Here is a 19,702-nt window from a genome sequence, read left to right as displayed (position 1 = left end):
CACTGGATAAAGTTACAGCAAAGAAGTTTACATGAATCATTTTAGATTAGGTGGGCATTGTTCAATAAAGTATTTAAAACCAAACTTATCAAATCACACCATGCAAAATTTATTCAATGCACAGGCAATTTTCATTTTATTTCATCTTATAAAATGTTTAAAATGTTTCTCTCTCCTATTGACAAAAAATAAAATTACATGCTAGCTGCTGGAGCAAATTAGTTTTTAGCTGTATATGTCATTCACTTCCATTAAATATATAGGAAAAAATGATTGTGGTTTCTAAATTAATGAATGGGAGTAATTTCTGAATTTTTATATTAAAGTCCCTTTTATGATTCTCTAAAGCTGAATACTAGCATTCAATAGAAGTATGAACTATACCTGTTGGAAGGAATACCATGTATTTTCTCATGTTTCTCTTTGAAAAGAACATTTTTACCTACCACATTATATTGCATTATTTAAATATAAATGAATAGTGTATAGTTTTTATTTTACTCCAAAATTTAAAATAGAAATGGAAAACAACTATATTAATTTTAATCTATGTATTTTAACCACACTGCTTTTAGAAATTTATCTTACAAGACACATTCTGCAATTTATCTGTAATTTTCACAGCACTTTTCAAAATACATATTACATACACAGAACTGAAAAATGAAGTGAAACTTTTTTGTCTGATTTGTCTGATTAGTTTGAGAGTGAGAACTGGATTTTCTAATTAGGCTATAAGGAAGACTTTTTCACATAGATTAAATTATTAAATATTATCATTTCCCCAGCCCTTTCAGAGCACAGTGATTTAAGCAACAAGATCCTGAGTCAAAAATATAACTGACACAATTCATAGATATTGGATAAGCTTTGGTAAATCCCTTTTTTGTTACAGTTCCTAAAAAATGAGAAAGTAAAATACCCCAAGGACTGGTAATGAACCGTTTTGCAAGTCAATGTTTCAAATTCTTTCCTTTCTACAAAATTGAAGGAGAACTTAATAGAGCTGTCAGCTGATAAATGAAAAAAATGTTTTTCATGATGGATCACTGTGAAATTTTGTTAATAACTCAGAAGGGAGGCAAAAAGATGAGTGTTATCTGAAAGTAAACTCTTTCTAGTCCCCTTTAATTTTAATGTGAACAAAGCTTTTCAGTGCTTATATTGATAAAAACTAAAAGTTGGATTAGACATTGTTGAACCAATATGTGTCATTCTAGGAATAAGAGATGTTCACCCATAGATTCAGTAACCAATATTCTTAAAGTAAAATTATCTCATTAAGAGATAAACATATATCTAATAAAACTTTACTTTTCCTTATTAAAATTTGTATATATTGGCCCACATTTCTGAATTCCAAATAAAAATAAATTAATTCAAAATAAATATTTTAATACTTATTTGAAAGAAGTAATTTATAAATTAAGATTTCACTTCATTAACATTTATTGTGGCATAAAAGCATGCTAAATGATAAAAGACTTTCAAGCTTTCGTATTGTTAGAATAAAATTCTATGTAGAAAATGGAAATGAAAACACAAGTTCAAGGAAGAAGAAAAAATGGCGTAAAATTTCCCACTGCTAATGAGCTCGCGTGCATAGATTTTTAAAAGGATGGTGGAGGATATCAAATTGCTATGGAGTTTAGATTCTACTGGATACACTGGAATGATATGAGTTTCATTCAAAAATGTCAATATTTATATTATGCCAGGAATTACATCTTTTGCATCTATTTAAAGTTATGATAATTTTGAATGTCAAATTTAAAATGCATAACAGGGTACCTCGATTAAAAAAGTTTATTTATGCAAAAAAATTTGAAGACCCCTAATTTAGCAGAGGCCAGAGGACTGAATCTTAAAGGCAACAGTAAGAAAGCTAGAAGGAACCTGATTCATATTAGAAAGCACCCAAAAGGCAAGCATTTCTATCTTTATTTTACAGTCAAGGAAACTACAATTCAGAAACATTAAAACTTACCCAACATTCAAAGCTAATAAGCATTAGCAAGAAGTAATCAGGGCTCTTCAATAGGGTCATAGGAATCAAATGGATAAGTAAAGACACTGGAGAGGTACAAACTTAGAAACTGACAGAATTTGATAGATAGGAAGTAGTCAAGGATAAATCCAAGATTACTGACTTCTGCAAGTCGAACAACGGAAATGCCATTCCCAGAAATAGAATGGGGGATTTCAATGGGGACAGTTTCTTGGAGGCATTGATTACCAAGTTCCTGAGTTGTATGAGGAAAAGACAATGATATAACAGGATTGTTTCACTCACTTAACAATGTTTGTTGAGTGCTGATGATTTTTTTACCACACAGCACAGAAATAGGCTTTGGGCAGACCTAAAGCAAGGTCCGATTGGGAGGGAGTAGAAGTTCATCTGAAAAATTAACTGTGGGAATTGACCTTTAATTAATTCTGCCATTAAGCACTGTAATCAACTGGGATTGTTCTTACTTTAAACTGGTGGGCAGCCAGTTTCCGGAAGAGCAAAGAGACCAAAAATTCAAAATAACTAACTAAATAAATAACCCCAAGACAAAATGACAAGGGGAGGTGTTCTCAAAGGGAAGATGCAATCCTCCTCCTGATCAGAGGGTACCACTGGCACTAATGAACCGAGACTTTATCCCTCACTGGGAAGATGCCTCAGAGACCCCTGCTCTCTACAGCCATGAGTGTATAGTAACTCATATGCTTTATCTATTTTAAAAGAACTCTGTATTTTATACATGATTTTTCTGTAAACCTAGACGGAGGTTTGGAATGATATACCCTAGAAAAACATGTTCTTAAAGTTAATCCATTCCTGTGGCTGTGAACCCATTGTAAGTAGGACCTTTCGATGAGGTTACTTCAGTTAAGGTGTGACCCAATTCAATCAAGGTTGGTCTTTATCCTATTACTGGGGTCCTTTATAAGTGGAAAGATAATCAGAAACAGAGAGAGAGAAAGCCAAAGGAAGCAAGAAGCTGAAGGTCAACAGGAGCCATAAGAGAAGTGAGAGGCCACCATGTACACTGCCATGTGACAGAGGAGCCCAGGACCAAGGATCACTGGCAGCCAGTCCCATAAGGCCAGTGTTGGGAAGAGAGCATCACTTTGCTGACACCTTGATTTGAATGTTCTCCTAGCCTTAACTCTATGAGCCAATAAATTCCCAATGTTTAAGCCAACCCATTGCATGGTATTTGTTTAAGCAGCCAAGGAAACTAAAACAACCTACAACTTCTCTAATTAAAAAATAAATCAATTAATGAAATGTGTGTATGTATTCTATGTTTCTCAGCATCTCTCTATTAATCACAGTCACTGTTGACAACTATCCAAACAGGTAACACTTCTACAGACAGTGGATGGCGGAGGCAGGTGAGCAGCAAAAGCTCTGTAAAAGAAAGTTCAAAAGGAGCAGCACTGAGACACAAGATTGGGTGTAATGGTGGATATAAGGAATAAGGAACTAGAGGTTAGTATGATAGGTAAATGACTGGTTTGGGAGCGGGGAAGAGTAAGTACCAAGTAGACTGAGCTTTAGTACTGGATGAGTTTCCTGAGCCAATCAATTATGAGTGTTCCCACTGCCAATCATTGCTGTCCCAGAAACTTCAGAAACTGTGATATGCCTGGGCTGTTGAAGAGAACCTATGGCTTGGGGAGTCCATGACTGATTTCTCTCTGGAAACTGTGTGAAGGAAGCAGCCCTGCTTTCCTCACTGTGCACTGCCTGGCTATCATCAACTGCAATCTGCATTTCGGAACAATGATGGCTCAGAGGTTGAACTGAAACTTTTATATTGCCATGAATAATCCCCTTTGAATAATGAGTGCTAACTACACAAGTGACTTGATAGTTTAGCAATCATTTTCTAACTCTACCTTATGGTTTCTTTGCCTACTTTGGAAGTAGGCACTGGTAAATTAAATTGGACACCCTCGCTGTAAATAGCAAAGCTTGGGAAACACATACAGGCATAAAATATTCATGAGGATTCAATTCCCTAGAAATTTATAAGCAGTTCCCACTCCTATGTATTACAGAACTGAAATCTCAATTACAGAAAACCAGCTAATATAATGCAGGAAAGTGACACCACATAATCACAGTTACAGGAATAGTAACATGCAAAGCATCAGCTTGAAATAAAAATTATGAACCCTTTAAATAAACATTTTCTTGAATAGAAAATCAAAGTACAAAATAAAAGAGCGCATCAGCTGGAAAACTAGATTATAATAGTATGACTGCAAAATAAATCACTATTAGTGCAGGCATGTTCTCTCTAAGCTGACCTATTCAGCCTACTTACTTTTTGAAAGATCAAGGGTATCCGAGTTCCTGGTACTTTCCTCTGATCTTGTTCTAGCAATACTGTCAATGGAACACCAAAAAGGCCAGCATCTGCAAAAAGAAAATAAATTCTTCACCTCCATAACTCTATGAAATTTTAATACCAAAAATTTAAGGCATAAGCTTTCTTGCATTGATGCTCAATTCCTCAAGCATTTACTGAGCCCTTCTAAGTAAATGACGTTGTCTTAGCCATCAGACATACAAAGGCCAATAAGAAGACTCTGGCTCTGTCTTACAGAGCAGTCTAGCAGCAAAAGACAACCAAACAGATTGCGAATAATCACTGAAATAATTAGAAAAGTGCAAACTTCTACAAAAGAGAAATAGGGTGCTGTGGGAGTCATATAATATGCAAATACTTTACCAAACATAATTAAATTAAAATTTCTGGCATAAGGCAAATATCACTCATCTCTTCCACAATGAATTGATATTCAACATTCTATGATACAGCAAAACATATAAATAAAATACCTGTTTTTTGAGAAATCAACCAGCATTAGGATCTTGTTTTACAAATTTCTACTGAGTATACATTTGAATTCAAATTTGTAGTATTATATATTTGTCAATAACGCCAGAGGCAATGACAGGTAATAATTTGTAATTTTTCTTAATTAAAATCATATGCCTTGAGTCTAGTGTGAGCACAGCCTCCACCCAACATCTACTTCTCAACTGATCTGTATCCCCATCCCATTGCTGAGTGTATAATTAACAAAGAAGTGATAATGAAATCTTCCTTTATGACAAACATCATCAGGGGAGATATAAATCATTTGTGAACATGGAAAAGGGGATACTGGAAACTGTGACATTTAATCAAGATGCCATTCAAAAGAATGCCAATAACCCAGTAAATAATTTTTCAGTTGGGGAATTAAGGAAAGATGTAATCCTCAAGAATGTCAAGGATCTGGTTGATAATATAAGATAAACATCTTGGATTACATATACAGATATAAAAAAAGATAGAAAGTCAATCTATTCTATTAACAGTAATATTCTTAATAAGAACAGCAATATTTGTTTTTCTGCAAGGATGCAATACCAAAAAAATTAAAAATAAAAAAAAAACCCTCTCTAAGCCACTTCAAAAATGCCATGCACTGCATCACAGCTATTTAAATTACATTTCTAATTTATATTTGGAGAAGGTTTTGTCATGAGTGTTTAAAAAGTATCGGAAGTCTCCATTACCCATAGTGGACTTGTGGAAAACCAGGAGCACTGTTCGACACAGAAATTCACCATCCCCAGACTCCAGCTAAAATACTCAAAGGAACTGACATAGAACGAGATCTTCTGGGGCCCAATATGGAAAGAAGGACCTGAGGGGAAGGTATACCCCAGTTCTACAGAAAAATCACCTCTAAAACCTAAATCTGCTGAGTGCTTGTCTTTGCTAATGTTACTATAGCAACACAATTATTCTCAATCTTGGTTTCTGTTTAGGAGATACTTTAAGGTTAAACAAGAGGACCGATTCCAAAACAGTAAAGCTTCATGTAAGAGAATTATGTGGATTTTGGAGAAAATAAAATCTAGGAAAAACAAAAACTGTGGAAGTATCTGTCCTCTACCATATTAAGAAAAATGAATTCTGTTTATACAGTGGGTAAAGCAAGCTGCTTTCAAAAGAAAAGCTACACATATCCATGGTGAGTACAATGGTATTAGTTTCGTGATCAGGTGAAGAATATTTTTGCACAATAGTTAAAAAGTTGAATGTAAATGATGGAAGAGACAAACTCCAAACTGCCCTATGCATTTCCCACCAGATGAATAAGTAAAAGAAATCAGTCAGGATCAACCATCTTAACACTTTTCAAGATCTAATTTTGAAATAAATGGGTAGATGTGCGAAACGTATCCTTTTAAATATATAGTTTTTAAAGGAGAGAGCACACGAGTTATGATTCCTTAATGAAGAATTTCCTTCCCCAGGAACTGAAATACTTGATTATTCCTTTATTATCTGTAGACTAGGACAGCATATTTTAATCAAGTTACAAAATTTTGGAAAGCAATAATTTAGAATCTGAACTACAGATGTATTCAAGTGTTGGTTTATTTTGTAGGTGATTTTCCTCCCAAGAATGCAGATAAAAGCCAAGTTCATCCTTGCTATTTTAGAAAGAAATCTGTTTTTCATTTTAGGGTTACCTTTTGTTTTGATTTTCACAGCTTTTTGTTGTTTCAATTCAACACCCAATACATCATAGAGGGCAGTCAGCTCAATTAGGGCTAAATGGCAAACTTTCTTCATGTCCTGGGGTGCTAGGTCACCAATCCTTGTGGTGCCCGTTTTGTCTTTTGGCAATCTGAAATTCTAAAATAAATACCATTAATGTAGTAAAGGCTTACAGTATCTAAACCCTTTCTGTGACGAAAGCAGGAAAAACTATAACTATAGAAACAAAATAAGACACGGCCAGTGTCTCCAGTTGCAATAGAGACTGATCTGTCACAGTGAGGACCCTCAACCTTGTGGAGGGGTCAAGACAACAATGAAGTCTGACAGGTCACCAACACCAGTGGATCAAGGGGAAAACACACAGCAAACTCAAGAGAGACAAAGACCCCCTAGTTAATGACCTTCAGGAACCAAGGAAGATTACAACTGAAGCACAAACTACAAGAGATGGAAGGAAAAAGGCAGAAGGGAGGTGGAAGAAGAGGAAGAAGCAAAAGACAGATATACAGATGAGAAAAAGGAAGGAATAGTAGCCAAGAATGAGTGCTTAGAAAATGTCAGGTGCCTTTTACATATATGATGTACCTTTTAATTGTCATGAAAGCCCAATGAGGTCTGTTCAGAAAGGCTGTACGTGTAGAGGGTGGTAAACACATGGACTTTAGTATCAGAATGCCTACTGGTCACCTAGCCACTTGCTAGCTGTGTGACCTGGGCAACTGGTTAATCTTTCTTTCTATAAAATTGGAATAATAACAATAGCATTATTATTATTTAATTATAAAATAATAATAATGCCACCTAATTCAAAGGTTGCTGTGAGGCATAAATGCCTAGCACTTGCCCAGCACTTGAATGTGTGCTATTATCATTTTCACCACTGAACAGGTAAGAGATTGGGGCTTAGAGAGACTACCCAGGATCACAGACAAATAAAAGGCAGTACCAAGTCAGAAACCAGAATCCACAGGAATCCTTCCACCCAGTCATCTTCTCCCATTGTTATACCACAAATTCATAGCTATGTGTTAAGTGTGTAAAAGAGACTCTTTGAAGACTTACTTGTCTTATACACTGTGGGTGAGAAAGGATTCAGCATAGAGGGCCCAGAGAGCAAATTCTAGACACATTCTGATCTTTCACTCTCCTGCCTGAAAGAACTCAGGAAGCACTCTCCACCTCCAAAGGTAAATATAGGGATTTAATGACAAGCGAGAAGACAGAAAAGAGCTAAATTTAAAAGAAACCTCTGTTTTTATTTTTCTTAGTAACTCAGTTCTCAGTCTCCTTCCTACTTACATCTCCCATCTCACCCAAACACAAAAAAAACTTGGGGAGGGGAGAATAAAAATAAGAAAACCCCTATCTTCTATACCAAATCTATACCATTGTAAAAGCTAAGCTATAGAGTTCACACCCATACTAGTTTATTTTGAACTTCCCATGTTACCAGTATTTTCTATCCATAAAAAATGGCTTTGCTACTGATCTTGGTTCCTAGCTTGGAGAGAAGGGAAATCTTTATATTTTTTTTAAATAGCTGGGTGTTTTGTTGCTGTGGTTGTTGTTGTTTTCACTTTTCTCAAATATCTATTAACTAACCAACAAACCAAAAGGGGCTATAATGTAAAACTATTAATTTCTCTAACATAGTCAATACAAATTATAGTCACACTGAATTTATTTTGCTAAAACAATGATCATTCTCTGGTAGTTGATCAATATCTTATTATCAAGATTGTAGGAGGCAGGGCAAGATGCTGGCATAGGGAGGTGTAAAATTTAGTTAGTCCCCTAGAGCAACTAGCAAATAGCCAGGGATAACTAGAAAACAGTCTAGAACAATTTATGTGGGGACATACGTGACCAAACGCACATCTACAACAGTCTGGAATGGCTGGAACTGCTGAGATTGCAGCATAGAACTTTAAGTAAAGTTCCCCAAACTGCAGAGCTGGAACCCCTCCCCCAATGGCACAGCAGGCTGAGTTGGAAAATGTCACTGTGGGAAAAAAGAAGCAGTCCCTGCTGGGAGCAAGGGAAAGTAGCTCAACCAAGCTCCAACTGTGGCTTTAATTAACAAATTTGGACTACTGAATACATGCTACAAGCACAGATAAACCTGGAGCAAGCAGGAAAGGAACCCAGACCTTTCTCCTAGCAGAGAAGAGGCGGGGGCTGATGGAAAAAAAATGCATAAATAAATAAAAACAGAGGCTTTTGGAGTTCACTGAACTCAGAATACTGGAAAAGGGCTGTGTCACGAGAAAAGGGTGAACTGGAGGGCTGGGTACTGGCTCTGAAAAGGGGACTTCTTTTTTTTCCTTTTTTTTCTCCCTTTCTAAGTAACTTATTAGAGAAAGTCTCAGACATTTTCAATTGCCAGCACTGACCCAGACAAGGGTGGAGTTAAGATAGAGAGTCAAAGGAAAAACTCAAGTGTAGAAGATAATTCCCTGAAGCGCTTATTTTCCCTAAGAAAAGGGAGGGGTGGGGCCCAGCTCAAGTGGCATCCCCCCCTCAGAGAACTCAGACCCAAGGCCTGGTGGCGAGGGGAGGAGGAGGTGCTGGGTGGACAGAAACAGCTTAAGCTTGGCTACTGACACCCTCAGTTCCTGGCCAGGACAGGGTCCACTGAGAATTAAATGCACCACACATCTTTATACCAGTGGGGAGCTGAGGACTGACAAGCACCACCTGCTGGGCAGGATAAGAAAAGCACAGAGTCTAGAGGCCTCACAGGGAAGTCTGACAATCTGTTGATTCTCACCCTCAGGGAAACATGACAGTGAATACAGCCTCCTCCTGAGACCTGGGTCTGACTGATCTGGGAATATCTGATTCGGGAATTAAGGAAAACAAATGCTTAGACAACAAAAAGTATGAATCACACTAGAGAAAACAAAGATATGGCCCAGTCAAAGGAACAAACTTCAAATGAGATACAGGAGTTAAAATAACTAATTAAAGATCTTCAAACAAATATGCTAAATCAATTCAAGAATCAAATCAACAAGCTAAGGAAAGATAGTGCAAAACAGATGAAGGATATAAAGAAAACATTGGACAAACATAAGGAAGAACTTCAAAGTTTGAAAAAAAAACTTGGCAGAACTTATGGGAATGAAAGGCACAACAGAAAAGATGAAAAAAAAATGGAGAAACAGAAGAGCAGATTTGAAGAGGCAGAAGAAAGGATTCGGGAATTAGAGAACAGACATCTGAAATACCACACACAAAAGAACAGATAAGGAAAAGAATGGAAAAATATGAGCAGGGTCTCAGTGAATTGAAGAACAGGAAGCAGATTAATATACGTGTCATGGGTTGTCCCAGAAGGAGAAGAGAAGGCAAAAGGGGCAGAAAGAATAATGGAGGAAATAATCACTGAAAATTTCCCAACTCTTACGAAAGACATAAAATTACAGATCCAAGAAGCGCAATGTACTCCAAACAGAGTAGATCTGAGGAGACCAACTTCAAGACACTTAATAATCAGATTATCAAATGTCAAAGACAAAGAAAATTCTGAAAGCAGCAAGAGAAAAATGACCCATTATATAAAAAGGAAGCTCAATAAGACTGTGTGCAGATTTCTCAGTAGAAACCATGGAGGCAAGAAGGCAGTGATATGATATATTTAAGATACTGAAAGGAAAAAAACCACCAACCAAGGATCCTATATCCAGCAAAACTGTCCTTCAAAAATGAGGGAGAGTTTAAAATATTTTCAGCTAAACAGACACTGAGAGTGAACCAGATACCTGCTCTACAAGAAATATTAAAGGGAGCACTACAGGCAGATAGGAAAAGTCAGGAGAGAGGTTTGGAGAAGAGTGTAGAAATGAAGACTATTAGTAAGGGTACTGTATGGTCCAGTAATATGGACTAACATTGATGAGCAAAATTTGAGAGTTGAGAACACAGGCTATCAGGAGATAGAAAGAGGTCAGAGATCAGGCATTTTATGCTGAAGGAGTACAGAAGGTTCAACAGAATTGATTCTATAGATCCAGAAATGGAATGGTTATCATAATAGTGTGTGGTAATAACACAATATTGTAATTACTCTGAAGAAAGATGAGTGAGAGTACAGTTGAAAGAGGAAGGCTAAGGGCATGTATGACAACAGAAGGAAAAATGGAGAATAAAGGCTGGAATTGTATAACTTGGTGAATCCTAGAGTGGTCAACGATGGTGATTACACATACAAATATAAGAATGTTTTTAAATGAGGGAAAACAAATTTCAGCATTGCAAGGTGTTGAAAATTGGATGGTATAAGGGAAAGATACAATCAATGCAATCTAGAGTCTATGGTAAGCAGTAACATTGTAAGATGCTTCCACTAATTGTAACAAAGGCAATACACCAAAGCCAAATGTCTATAAGAGGGGGATATAAGGGAGTGATATGGGATTCTTGGTGGTGGTGGTGCTGTCTGACCTTTTCATTGTATTTTATTTTTATTTTTCTTCCATCTTTTGTATTTTTATTCTTCATTTTTTTTTTCCTCCTTTTCCTCTTTCTTTCAGGGAAGAGATGGAAATGTCCTCATATACATTGTGGTGGTGAATGCATAATTATGTGATTTTACTGGCAATCACTGACTGTTTACTTAGGGTGGATTGTACAGTATGTGAATAAAACTGTTTAAAAAATAAACGGAGGAATACAAGTGCTAAAGAAAATGTGGAGGGATGTAACTACTCCCTGTTGGTAAGGAGGTAGAATGGCATAGCCTAACTGAAGGGCAGTGTGGTGGTTCCACAGGAAGCTAAATATGGGATTGCCATATGGTCCTGCAACCCCATTAAGGAGTTTATACATGGAAGAACTGAGAGCGCACTGGTGTTTATGGTAGCAGAATTCACAATTCGCAATGGATGGCGGTGGCCTAAGGGTACACTGACCAATAAACAAAATGGTGAACTCTGGTGGATACATACAATGGAATACCAAGTGGTGGCAAGAAGAAATGAAGTTGTGAGGTATGCAACTAGGTGAATGGACCTTGAGGACAGTATGTTGAATGAAATAAGCCAGAACTGAAAAGACAAACATTTTAACACCTCACTAATATGGACTAACTACAATGTGCAAACTCTGAGAATTGAATCTGAGAGCACAGGTTATCAGGGGAAGGCTTATGGTGGAGGTTCCTAGATTGTAAGTTCTTATAGCAGTCACATCTATTTATGAGTTTTAACACTTGTCTCTAAGTTCTGAGATGCTGAGCTGTTTGCGTATAACCTGGCTGGACCCTGGAACTTCGGTATCTGTGTGACACCTGAGACTCAGAGTCAGAGTTCAGCAGCTATGAATGTCAGCAATACCCCATACGGCAAATGTTAAAGAAGCTGAAAATGAGATCAGATGTCAATCAGAGAAATGAACAAAATGGACTTGATTAGAACTAAGGTAAACCAGAATAAAGGGAAAAGGATGATATGGACTGTGTTTTAAAGCCTCGACTTCTGTGTGAGGCCAAAGAAAAGATGTTTATCTGGCACAAAATCTGTATTTTCTGTAGCATGCTACATAAGTTAACTTGAATGGTCAGTTTATTCAAACACCATAATTACATGGAACCTTAAATAGGGAGTGAGATATCATCAATTTGTACAGGTTAGTGTGAAACCCCAATAAATCCCAGAGTAAATTGGGCAGAGAATAACAAGTATTTGCAAAGCCCCCTTGAGGGCTTGGGGAAAAATGTGGAAACATTAAACTTCCCCAACTGGGGAATTCCTGATATTCTTGCAAGCACTGGGGACTACCAGTTTAGTAGGCCAAGCCCTCAATCTTGGGGCTTGCCCTTATGAAGCTTGTTACTGCGAAAGAGAGGCTAAGCCTACTTACAATTGTGCCTGAGAGTCACCCCCAGAGAACCTCCTTTGTTGCTCAGATGTGGCCTCTCTCTCTAAGCCAACTCAGCAGATAAGCTCACTGCCCTCCCACCTACGTGGGACATGACTCCCCAGGGTGTATATCTCCCTGGCAACGTGGGACATGGCTCGCAGGGATGAGCTTGGCCCTGGCATCATGGGATTGAGAAAGCCTTCTTGACCAAAACAGGGAAAAGAAATCAAACAAAATACAGTTTCAGTGGCTAAGAGATTTCAAATGGAGCTGAGAGGTCATTCTGGAGGTTATTCTTATGCATTATATGGATATCCCTTTTTTGTTTTTAGTGTATAAGAATAGCTAGAAGGAAATACCTGAAACTGTTAAACCGCAATTCAGTATCCCCGATTCTTGAAGACGATCATATAACTATATAGCTTATACGGTGTGACTGTGTGATTGTGAAAACATTGTGGCTCACACTCCCTTTATCCAGTGTGTGGACAGATGAGTAGAAAAATGGAGGACAAAAAGTAAAGGAAAAATGGGGGGGGGGGGAGTATGAGATGTTTTGGGTATTCTTTCACACTTTTATTTTTATTTTTATTCTTATTTTAGTTTTATTTTTTGAGTAATGAAAATGTTCAAAAAATTGGTTGTGGTGATGGAAGCACAACTATATGATGGTACTGTGAATAACTGATTTTACACTTTGGATGACTGGTGTCTGAATATATCTTAATAAAATTGCATTAACAAAAGTGACTGGGCAAAAAAAAAAAAAGATGGTATCTGTTGGCTTCCTCATTTAAATTAATTGCCAAGGACATTTCCAATGATTCCTTTTTATTCCCTTTGCTTTTCTGATTTTTTGCACTATATCATCAATACTCCATGACCTAAAAACTAAGATACAAGACATGTCCCAGAACTATGGTTCTCAAAGTGTGTTCCAGAGATCCCTGGGGGAAGGGAGTACCCAAGACCCCTTCAGGGCTTCCAAAAATTAATACTAAGACATTATTCACCTTTTTCACTCTCATTCTCTCCTGAGGGTCCAATGGAATTTTCCAGAGAAACATGATTTATACTACTGCAACAGACTGAATTTAGGAGCAGATAAGAAAATCCAGGTGATTAAAGCCAGACATTAGGGAGCTGGTAACATGTAAAACCAGGCCCCATGTCTTGAAAATGTTTTTTATTTGAAAGTTACTTTTCATAAAAATGTTAAATATATCAGCCTTAATACTTTATTTTAAATGGATTTAATTTTTTTCAATATTAATTTCCAATACAGTAAAAATCAGTCAGTCACATGAACTAAAGCTTTTGAGAGTCTCAGTAATTTTTAAGAACATAAAGGGATTTGGAAACCAAAACGATAGTTCCAGAGTGTCCCAGTCACTGTCCCAGAGCAATTTCCCCAAACCTACACCTTCCTGGTGCTTGAGCAGCTGATTCCTCTCAAGCAAACTCAAATCCAAGAGACAACTTCCAAGTCCACTACAGGAAAAAAGGGATCTTTCTGAACTTTTTTGTAATACTTTTTTTTCCTTAAAGCAATGGAGATAATTGAAGATGTAGCCTTCGTGAATCTCCAGCATAGATATCAATGGCCCCCATGGCACCGTGCACAGTGCAGGTGGCAAGTCCTGTCTCCTTCACCTAATCGCCACGTGACCTTTGGCACAGCCTACCAATTTCTGTGCTTCTGCCTTCCCATGTGCAAAATGGGAACAACAGAATCTTCCTTGTGTTGTGGTGAGGACCAAATGGCATATATTAAGCACTCAAAAAATATTACTATATTTTTTGCAGTGCTAAATAATTTCAAGATTTCAATGAGATTACTAGCTTGAACCCTGGATGATGAAAAACCACAATGCCATTTTTCCCAGTTTTCCTTTTCTTCTAAATAGTCAGGTATGGTAAAAAAATCTAAAAATGATAAGGATAATACTATTTGATAAACGGTTTTTCATTATATTCTCCCAAAGTCCCAACAGGGTAAGAATTATAATGTCATATTCCAGCAGGGAAACTCAGGCTCAGTGAAAGTAAGAGACTTAAACATGGCCACACAGCCATGGGAATTTCTGTGCTTTTAGAGAAGTAAGGCATCCACAAGCTTGGCCAGGGTCACTTCACTAAACCTCAGCCTACCCCAAACCAAACTGAGATTTGCTCTTGGGCACAGAATTACAGAATCTTGAATGGAGAGTCAAATCTCAGCATCCTTCCAGGATACAGGTGTTCCTCAGCGCTGCAGAAGCATCCTCAAATCCCTACTCCAACCTGGAAAGGCCACAACACCCCCAAATCACCACACAATTTGGGAGCCCATTTCATTTTCCAACCATAGGGCAGCCATTAGGCTAGGGTGCTGTTGCTTAGCAACTTGATGCTCTGTGTGTGGCAGGAGAGGGGCAGCATAATTTGCACACGTGCATTCCATGCACCCACTAGTTTTCTAAGCCACTTTGGAAACTGTGCTGTCTCAGCCTCCTCCACCAGTTCAGTGGTGTAGTAAAGACGCAAATTCAGTTCTTTGGAATCCTGAGATTGGTAATCACTCTGTTTTGCTGCATTTTCCTAGTCCACCCAGCAGGCGGGGAGGAATTCAGGATGATGGACATTGATTCAGGAGTGTGAGCCCTGAGCCCTCAAGGAGAGGAGCATGTCTTCTGGCCTCTGTAATCCTACTGTCCACAGCCCAGCCCCCCACAGTGCCCTATCACGGTTTGCTCAATGAATAGTGAGTGTCAACTTGCTGTGCCATTTAGAGCCTGTTAGATACATTTAAAAGAAGGATACAACAGTCACATTCCAAAATGTCTATATTATGTCAGAAATGACATCTTTCACATCTATTTAAACTCAGGATAATTTGGAATGCCAAATTAAAACATGTAAAACTGGGTACCTAGGTTGTAAGAATTCATTTCTGCAAATGTGTGTGAAGACAATTGACCTAGCAAAGCCAAGAGGGCTGAATCCTAAAGCCAGCAGTAAGAAAGCTAGAAGCAACCAGATTTCTACCAGAAAGTTCTCCAAAGTTAAGTATTTCTATCTTTGTCTTATAGTCAAGGAAACTATAATTCAGAAACATTAAAACTTGCTCAACATTCAGGACTTATAAGCTTTGGCAAAGGTAATGAGGGCTCTTCAAAAGGGCCATAGGTTATCAAGGGGATAATTAAAGACACTGCAGAGGTAAAAACTGACAGGATACGGTAACAGAAGCGAGAGGCACCCCATGGGGAGAAAAGCACAGAAACAACCTCAAAGAGGTGACAGGCTCCTGGCTTGGGGCTCCCCTGATTTCCAATGATTTCCACTGAGCTTCACTTTTCAAATCACGCAAAAGAGCTCACATCTCTCTCATTTCTGGCTCCATAATTCTGCTAATTGCTTTGATTTCTGAAAGGTTGACTTGTATTTACCAACCATGCCTTAAAAAAAAAAGTCCTAAATATCTCATTAAAATCAGTTGCTTTGGGTCTACTAAGCCAAACATGTAATACAGTTATTTAAAGCATTTCCTAAGGTAAATGTTTAAAAGCAACCTGAAATTTTAATAGTTCAAATGCGATTTGCCTAGCAATGCATGTCATGAGCTTTATTTATTTATTTATTTTAACATGGTGCTTAATGAAAGGAGTTAGTTCTTTATCTCAATGTTTAATTCATAGCAGCGATTTTAAATATTTATAAAGTTTCCTGTCGTTTTTGTTTAGTTAATAGACGAGATGGTTCAGTTCCTTGGCTAAGAGAAGGCGGTGCAATTTCAGCAAAAAAAAAAAAGAAAGCTTTTTTACCTCTTGAAAAAATGTGTCTAGTTTACAGAAAAGAAGGAAACAAAATTTAAAAATAATAATGATAAGGTCCTTGATTCCCAGGCGTTACTAGAAATTAATGAGGCAGCTCTGCCTCTGAGCCATTTCTGCAGGCCCTGCAGTTGGAGACGCCCTGCGGGAACTTGATCAGTAATGATAAACTTGACTTTCTTAGTGATCAACTCTCTCTAGCTTCAACCTGGGAAGCAAGAAAATCCTCTCTTCAATGGCCAGTTTCCACAGATGACTTCAGATCATCTTCTAGGAAATGCATTTGTGACCTAAGATTTTTCCATGGGTAAAACGGGAACTTATTCTAGAATGTCATTCTTTGTCATTTCCAGAGGATAAATACTTGTCCAGATAATCAAAGTTTTAGGATTCTTTCAAATTTGCATTTTTTCATATTTCTTTATTTTTATAATGGAGAACAACAAGCATAATTTAATCTTTTCTTGACAGTTCAGGACTGTGCCCCTAAACACCAATTTTAATAACGTGTAATGATCAAGTTTGTGTATGCCTTAGATTGCCATCTCCTCATTCAATCCTGAACCATCATTTCCTCTACTGTCATTCTGCTTATTCCTGAGAATCTTCTCCTCCAGCAACCCCCCAACTTGTACTGCCCTGTCTAGATAGCAGCCTCAACCATGTCCTGGACTTTGTAACCAGGAAACAAAGGTTGTCAACAAATGCAAGTGTACTCGAACTAGACATAAGTCAATAAGAGTCCAGAACATTCCCAACAATGAACTAAGATACAAGCATGCATCTAGAATATGGGGTTTACCAGTGTTATGTCAAAGCTATCATCTTAGAAATCCCTGAAAAACTTTAATGTGTTTAGTCACTGAGGTAGAACGAAGGAGTGCTATTAAATTTCTTTTGTATATGAAAGACCCAATAAACCAGACTTTCATTTGTATATCATCCCACATTATCCTGAGCAAGTTGCCAGAAGTTCCAATACAAGGACACCTCTACTCACACCTAAATCAGGTGGACACCGACCCCTAGGTCACATTAAGTGGAGTCAACGTGTTCTTCCAGAAAAAAGCTCCAGCTTTGAAAGCTCAGTTGTTGAAGCCAGACTCAGCCTGCCAGGTAATCTCTCTAACCTGTTTCCTTGTAGGAAAACTGGGGAAAATAACATTTACCTCAAGAGATCACGTGACAAATAAATAATTACAGAGCATACTTTCTGATAACAGTGGGTATACAAGAAATAGTAACTAAATTTTTAACTGAAGCAATTAAAGGTTAACAAATCCAATCTCTAGATTTAAGAAAAGAAATTTGAATCCACAGTTAGAAATCATAAAGAATTTACAAAGACTGGTCAATGCTTCAAGAAAAAGGAAGTGAATATGCATTAGGGTCAACAGAGAACAATGTTTTACATAAAGCCTACTGCTTATTCATGGAAGCAGGGGAGAATGGAATAGAAATGGAACTTGAGGATTCATCTGCTTAGACACCTGCCTTGGAGTGGTAAATATAAATAGTGACTTCATCAACCATGCTATCAACCTGGTAGAAGTTTACAATATGCCCCTGCCTTCTAGAAGACAGATAGATGAATATATAGATGGTTGTACAGATGAACATATGAATATATGCATAAATGGATTGACAATTATCAAAAGCATGGCATCTAACAGTTTAAAATGTAATTTCACAAATTTGATCTAAAGTAAGTTTACAGTCAAGAGACACTTAATAGCAAGATAGTCACTGAGCTAGACCCTTGGCAAATATGTTGGAAAACAACAGAGGGATAAAGTGGGGAGGTCATTTTAGGCTCAGGCACATCATGAACACAACTAAAAAGATAAGCACAAATTTGCTAAAAAGAATAAAACGGCAGAGGAAGTTTTATTTTCAAGTGGGAGATTAACTTATATTTTAATACATTGTCTTAATTGACAATTTAAAAGTCACCAATGTATAAATTTTGTTTAATCAGACTACTTATTCTTCCATTTAAAACCCTTCGAAATGTTGAAATGAGACTTAGTTTTTGCCTAGGATAATGATATCTATCATCTCTTTAGGACAAATGATGCACACTTCTTTCCTTTACTCACTAGGTATAACAACATTCTTTAAAATATATGATAAAGCCTGGAAACCATTCAGATGTCCATCATTAGGGGACAGGTTGAATAAAGCATGGTACATCCTCAGAATGGAATACAATGTATCTATAAAAAGGAATAAGAAATATTTCCGTGCGCTACTATAAAATTTTCTCTAGAATATACTGTTGAGTCAAAAAAAAAATTAAGGTAGAGAAAAGTACATATAGTGGAATACCATCTATCTAGGAAGAGAAGGATAAACTATATATATATATTTTAAGTTTACCATTAAGGGGAGGGAGGGAATAGGGTGGTGGCTCAAGGATAGAAGCTAGAATTTAATACAATTTGATATTAGATTTGACTTTTGGGTCATTTAATTATCACCTACTTCAAAAAAAGAAATGAAGTTTCAAAAAACTGATCCCCAAAAGTTGAAAATAAAATGAAACAAATGAACCCAACTAGGTATGCAGTTGTTGGCTTACACAGAGAAGAACTATTCCAGCAACCTAAAACACAGGAATTTTCTGTATATTCCTTTTGGGATATATCCTAATGACACACACACAAACAGACACACACACACACACACACACACACACACACACACACAGGAGCGGAGGACCAACTTTAAACTGTTTTTTAGTAATTACATTGTTGATGGTAGTGGTAGCATTGTTATTCTGAGAATGCTGAGCATTATTGCAGGACAAAGCAAGCAAGTAATTATGGGAAATTCTCCTGTTTCCTGAGAGCCAAGGCTGTTCAGCAGGGAAGAAAGGAGGTACTGATGAACTTCTGTCCTCTGAAGGGCTGGAAAGCCGTGACCAACTCACTGGCCTTGTCCTGATTGCAGCCATAAAAGTCTATTCCTATTTCTGCAGGACTTCCTCCAGAAATGGACAATTCTAGGTCTGGAGCAGAAAATATAAGCCTAGGAAATGTTGTTTAGGAACATGTCAAGTATGCCTAAATCCATGAGTAAAGATAATATTTTTATAAAGTGAAAAACACTCATTGGTCACTAGTGAAAAATGCTAGGGACCCAAAATTTTTAGAAAGTGGTTAAAAAAAAAAAAAAAAAAGAAAAGAAAAAGAAATGAATTAAACATTTATCTTTCTCTTCCTCCATGAACTGTTCCACTAGGCAATAAATAAGGGAAGGATTTTTTTAAAAGAAATATTCCAATTAATAAATGAAAAAGAGAAGAAAATATTAGAATATCACCATTCTGCAACCATCAATTAAACTAATGGGCTCAGACACTGATCACCAGCAGCTGGCAAAATCACAAAAGGTGAGAGACAATCAGGTATTGCACGTCTACAGACAGAGGGCCACCACATACGAAGCAGATGGAAT

The 19,702-nt window shown here is 37.2% G+C and overlaps 1 protein-coding gene across 4 annotated transcripts in view; it reads right to left on the bottom strand.

The window, feature by feature from the left end:
- The window catches only part of ARHGAP18 (Rho GTPase activating protein 18), a 136,808-nt gene that overhangs the window by 36,413 nt on the left and 80,693 nt on the right, over positions 1-19,702 (bottom strand). For all 4 annotated transcript variants that reach the window (XM_037842957.1, XM_037842959.1, XM_037842958.1 and 1 more), the window contains 2 exons: positions 6,536-6,701; positions 4,326-4,417 (listed from right to left, as the gene is read on the bottom strand). In XM_037842957.1, the coding sequence (XP_037698885.1) occupies positions 4,326-4,417; positions 6,536-6,701 (258 nt within the window). The remainder of the gene's footprint in view (positions 1-4,325; positions 4,418-6,535; positions 6,702-19,702) is intronic.

This window comes from Choloepus didactylus, chromosome 7, assembly GCF_015220235.1.
Source record: "Choloepus didactylus isolate mChoDid1 chromosome 7, mChoDid1.pri, whole genome shotgun sequence".
Taxonomy (NCBI): Eukaryota; Metazoa; Chordata; class Mammalia; order Pilosa; family Megalonychidae; genus Choloepus; species Choloepus didactylus.
Note: the sequence above shows the minus strand (reverse complement) of the source record. Positions and strands in the feature narration are given on the sequence as shown.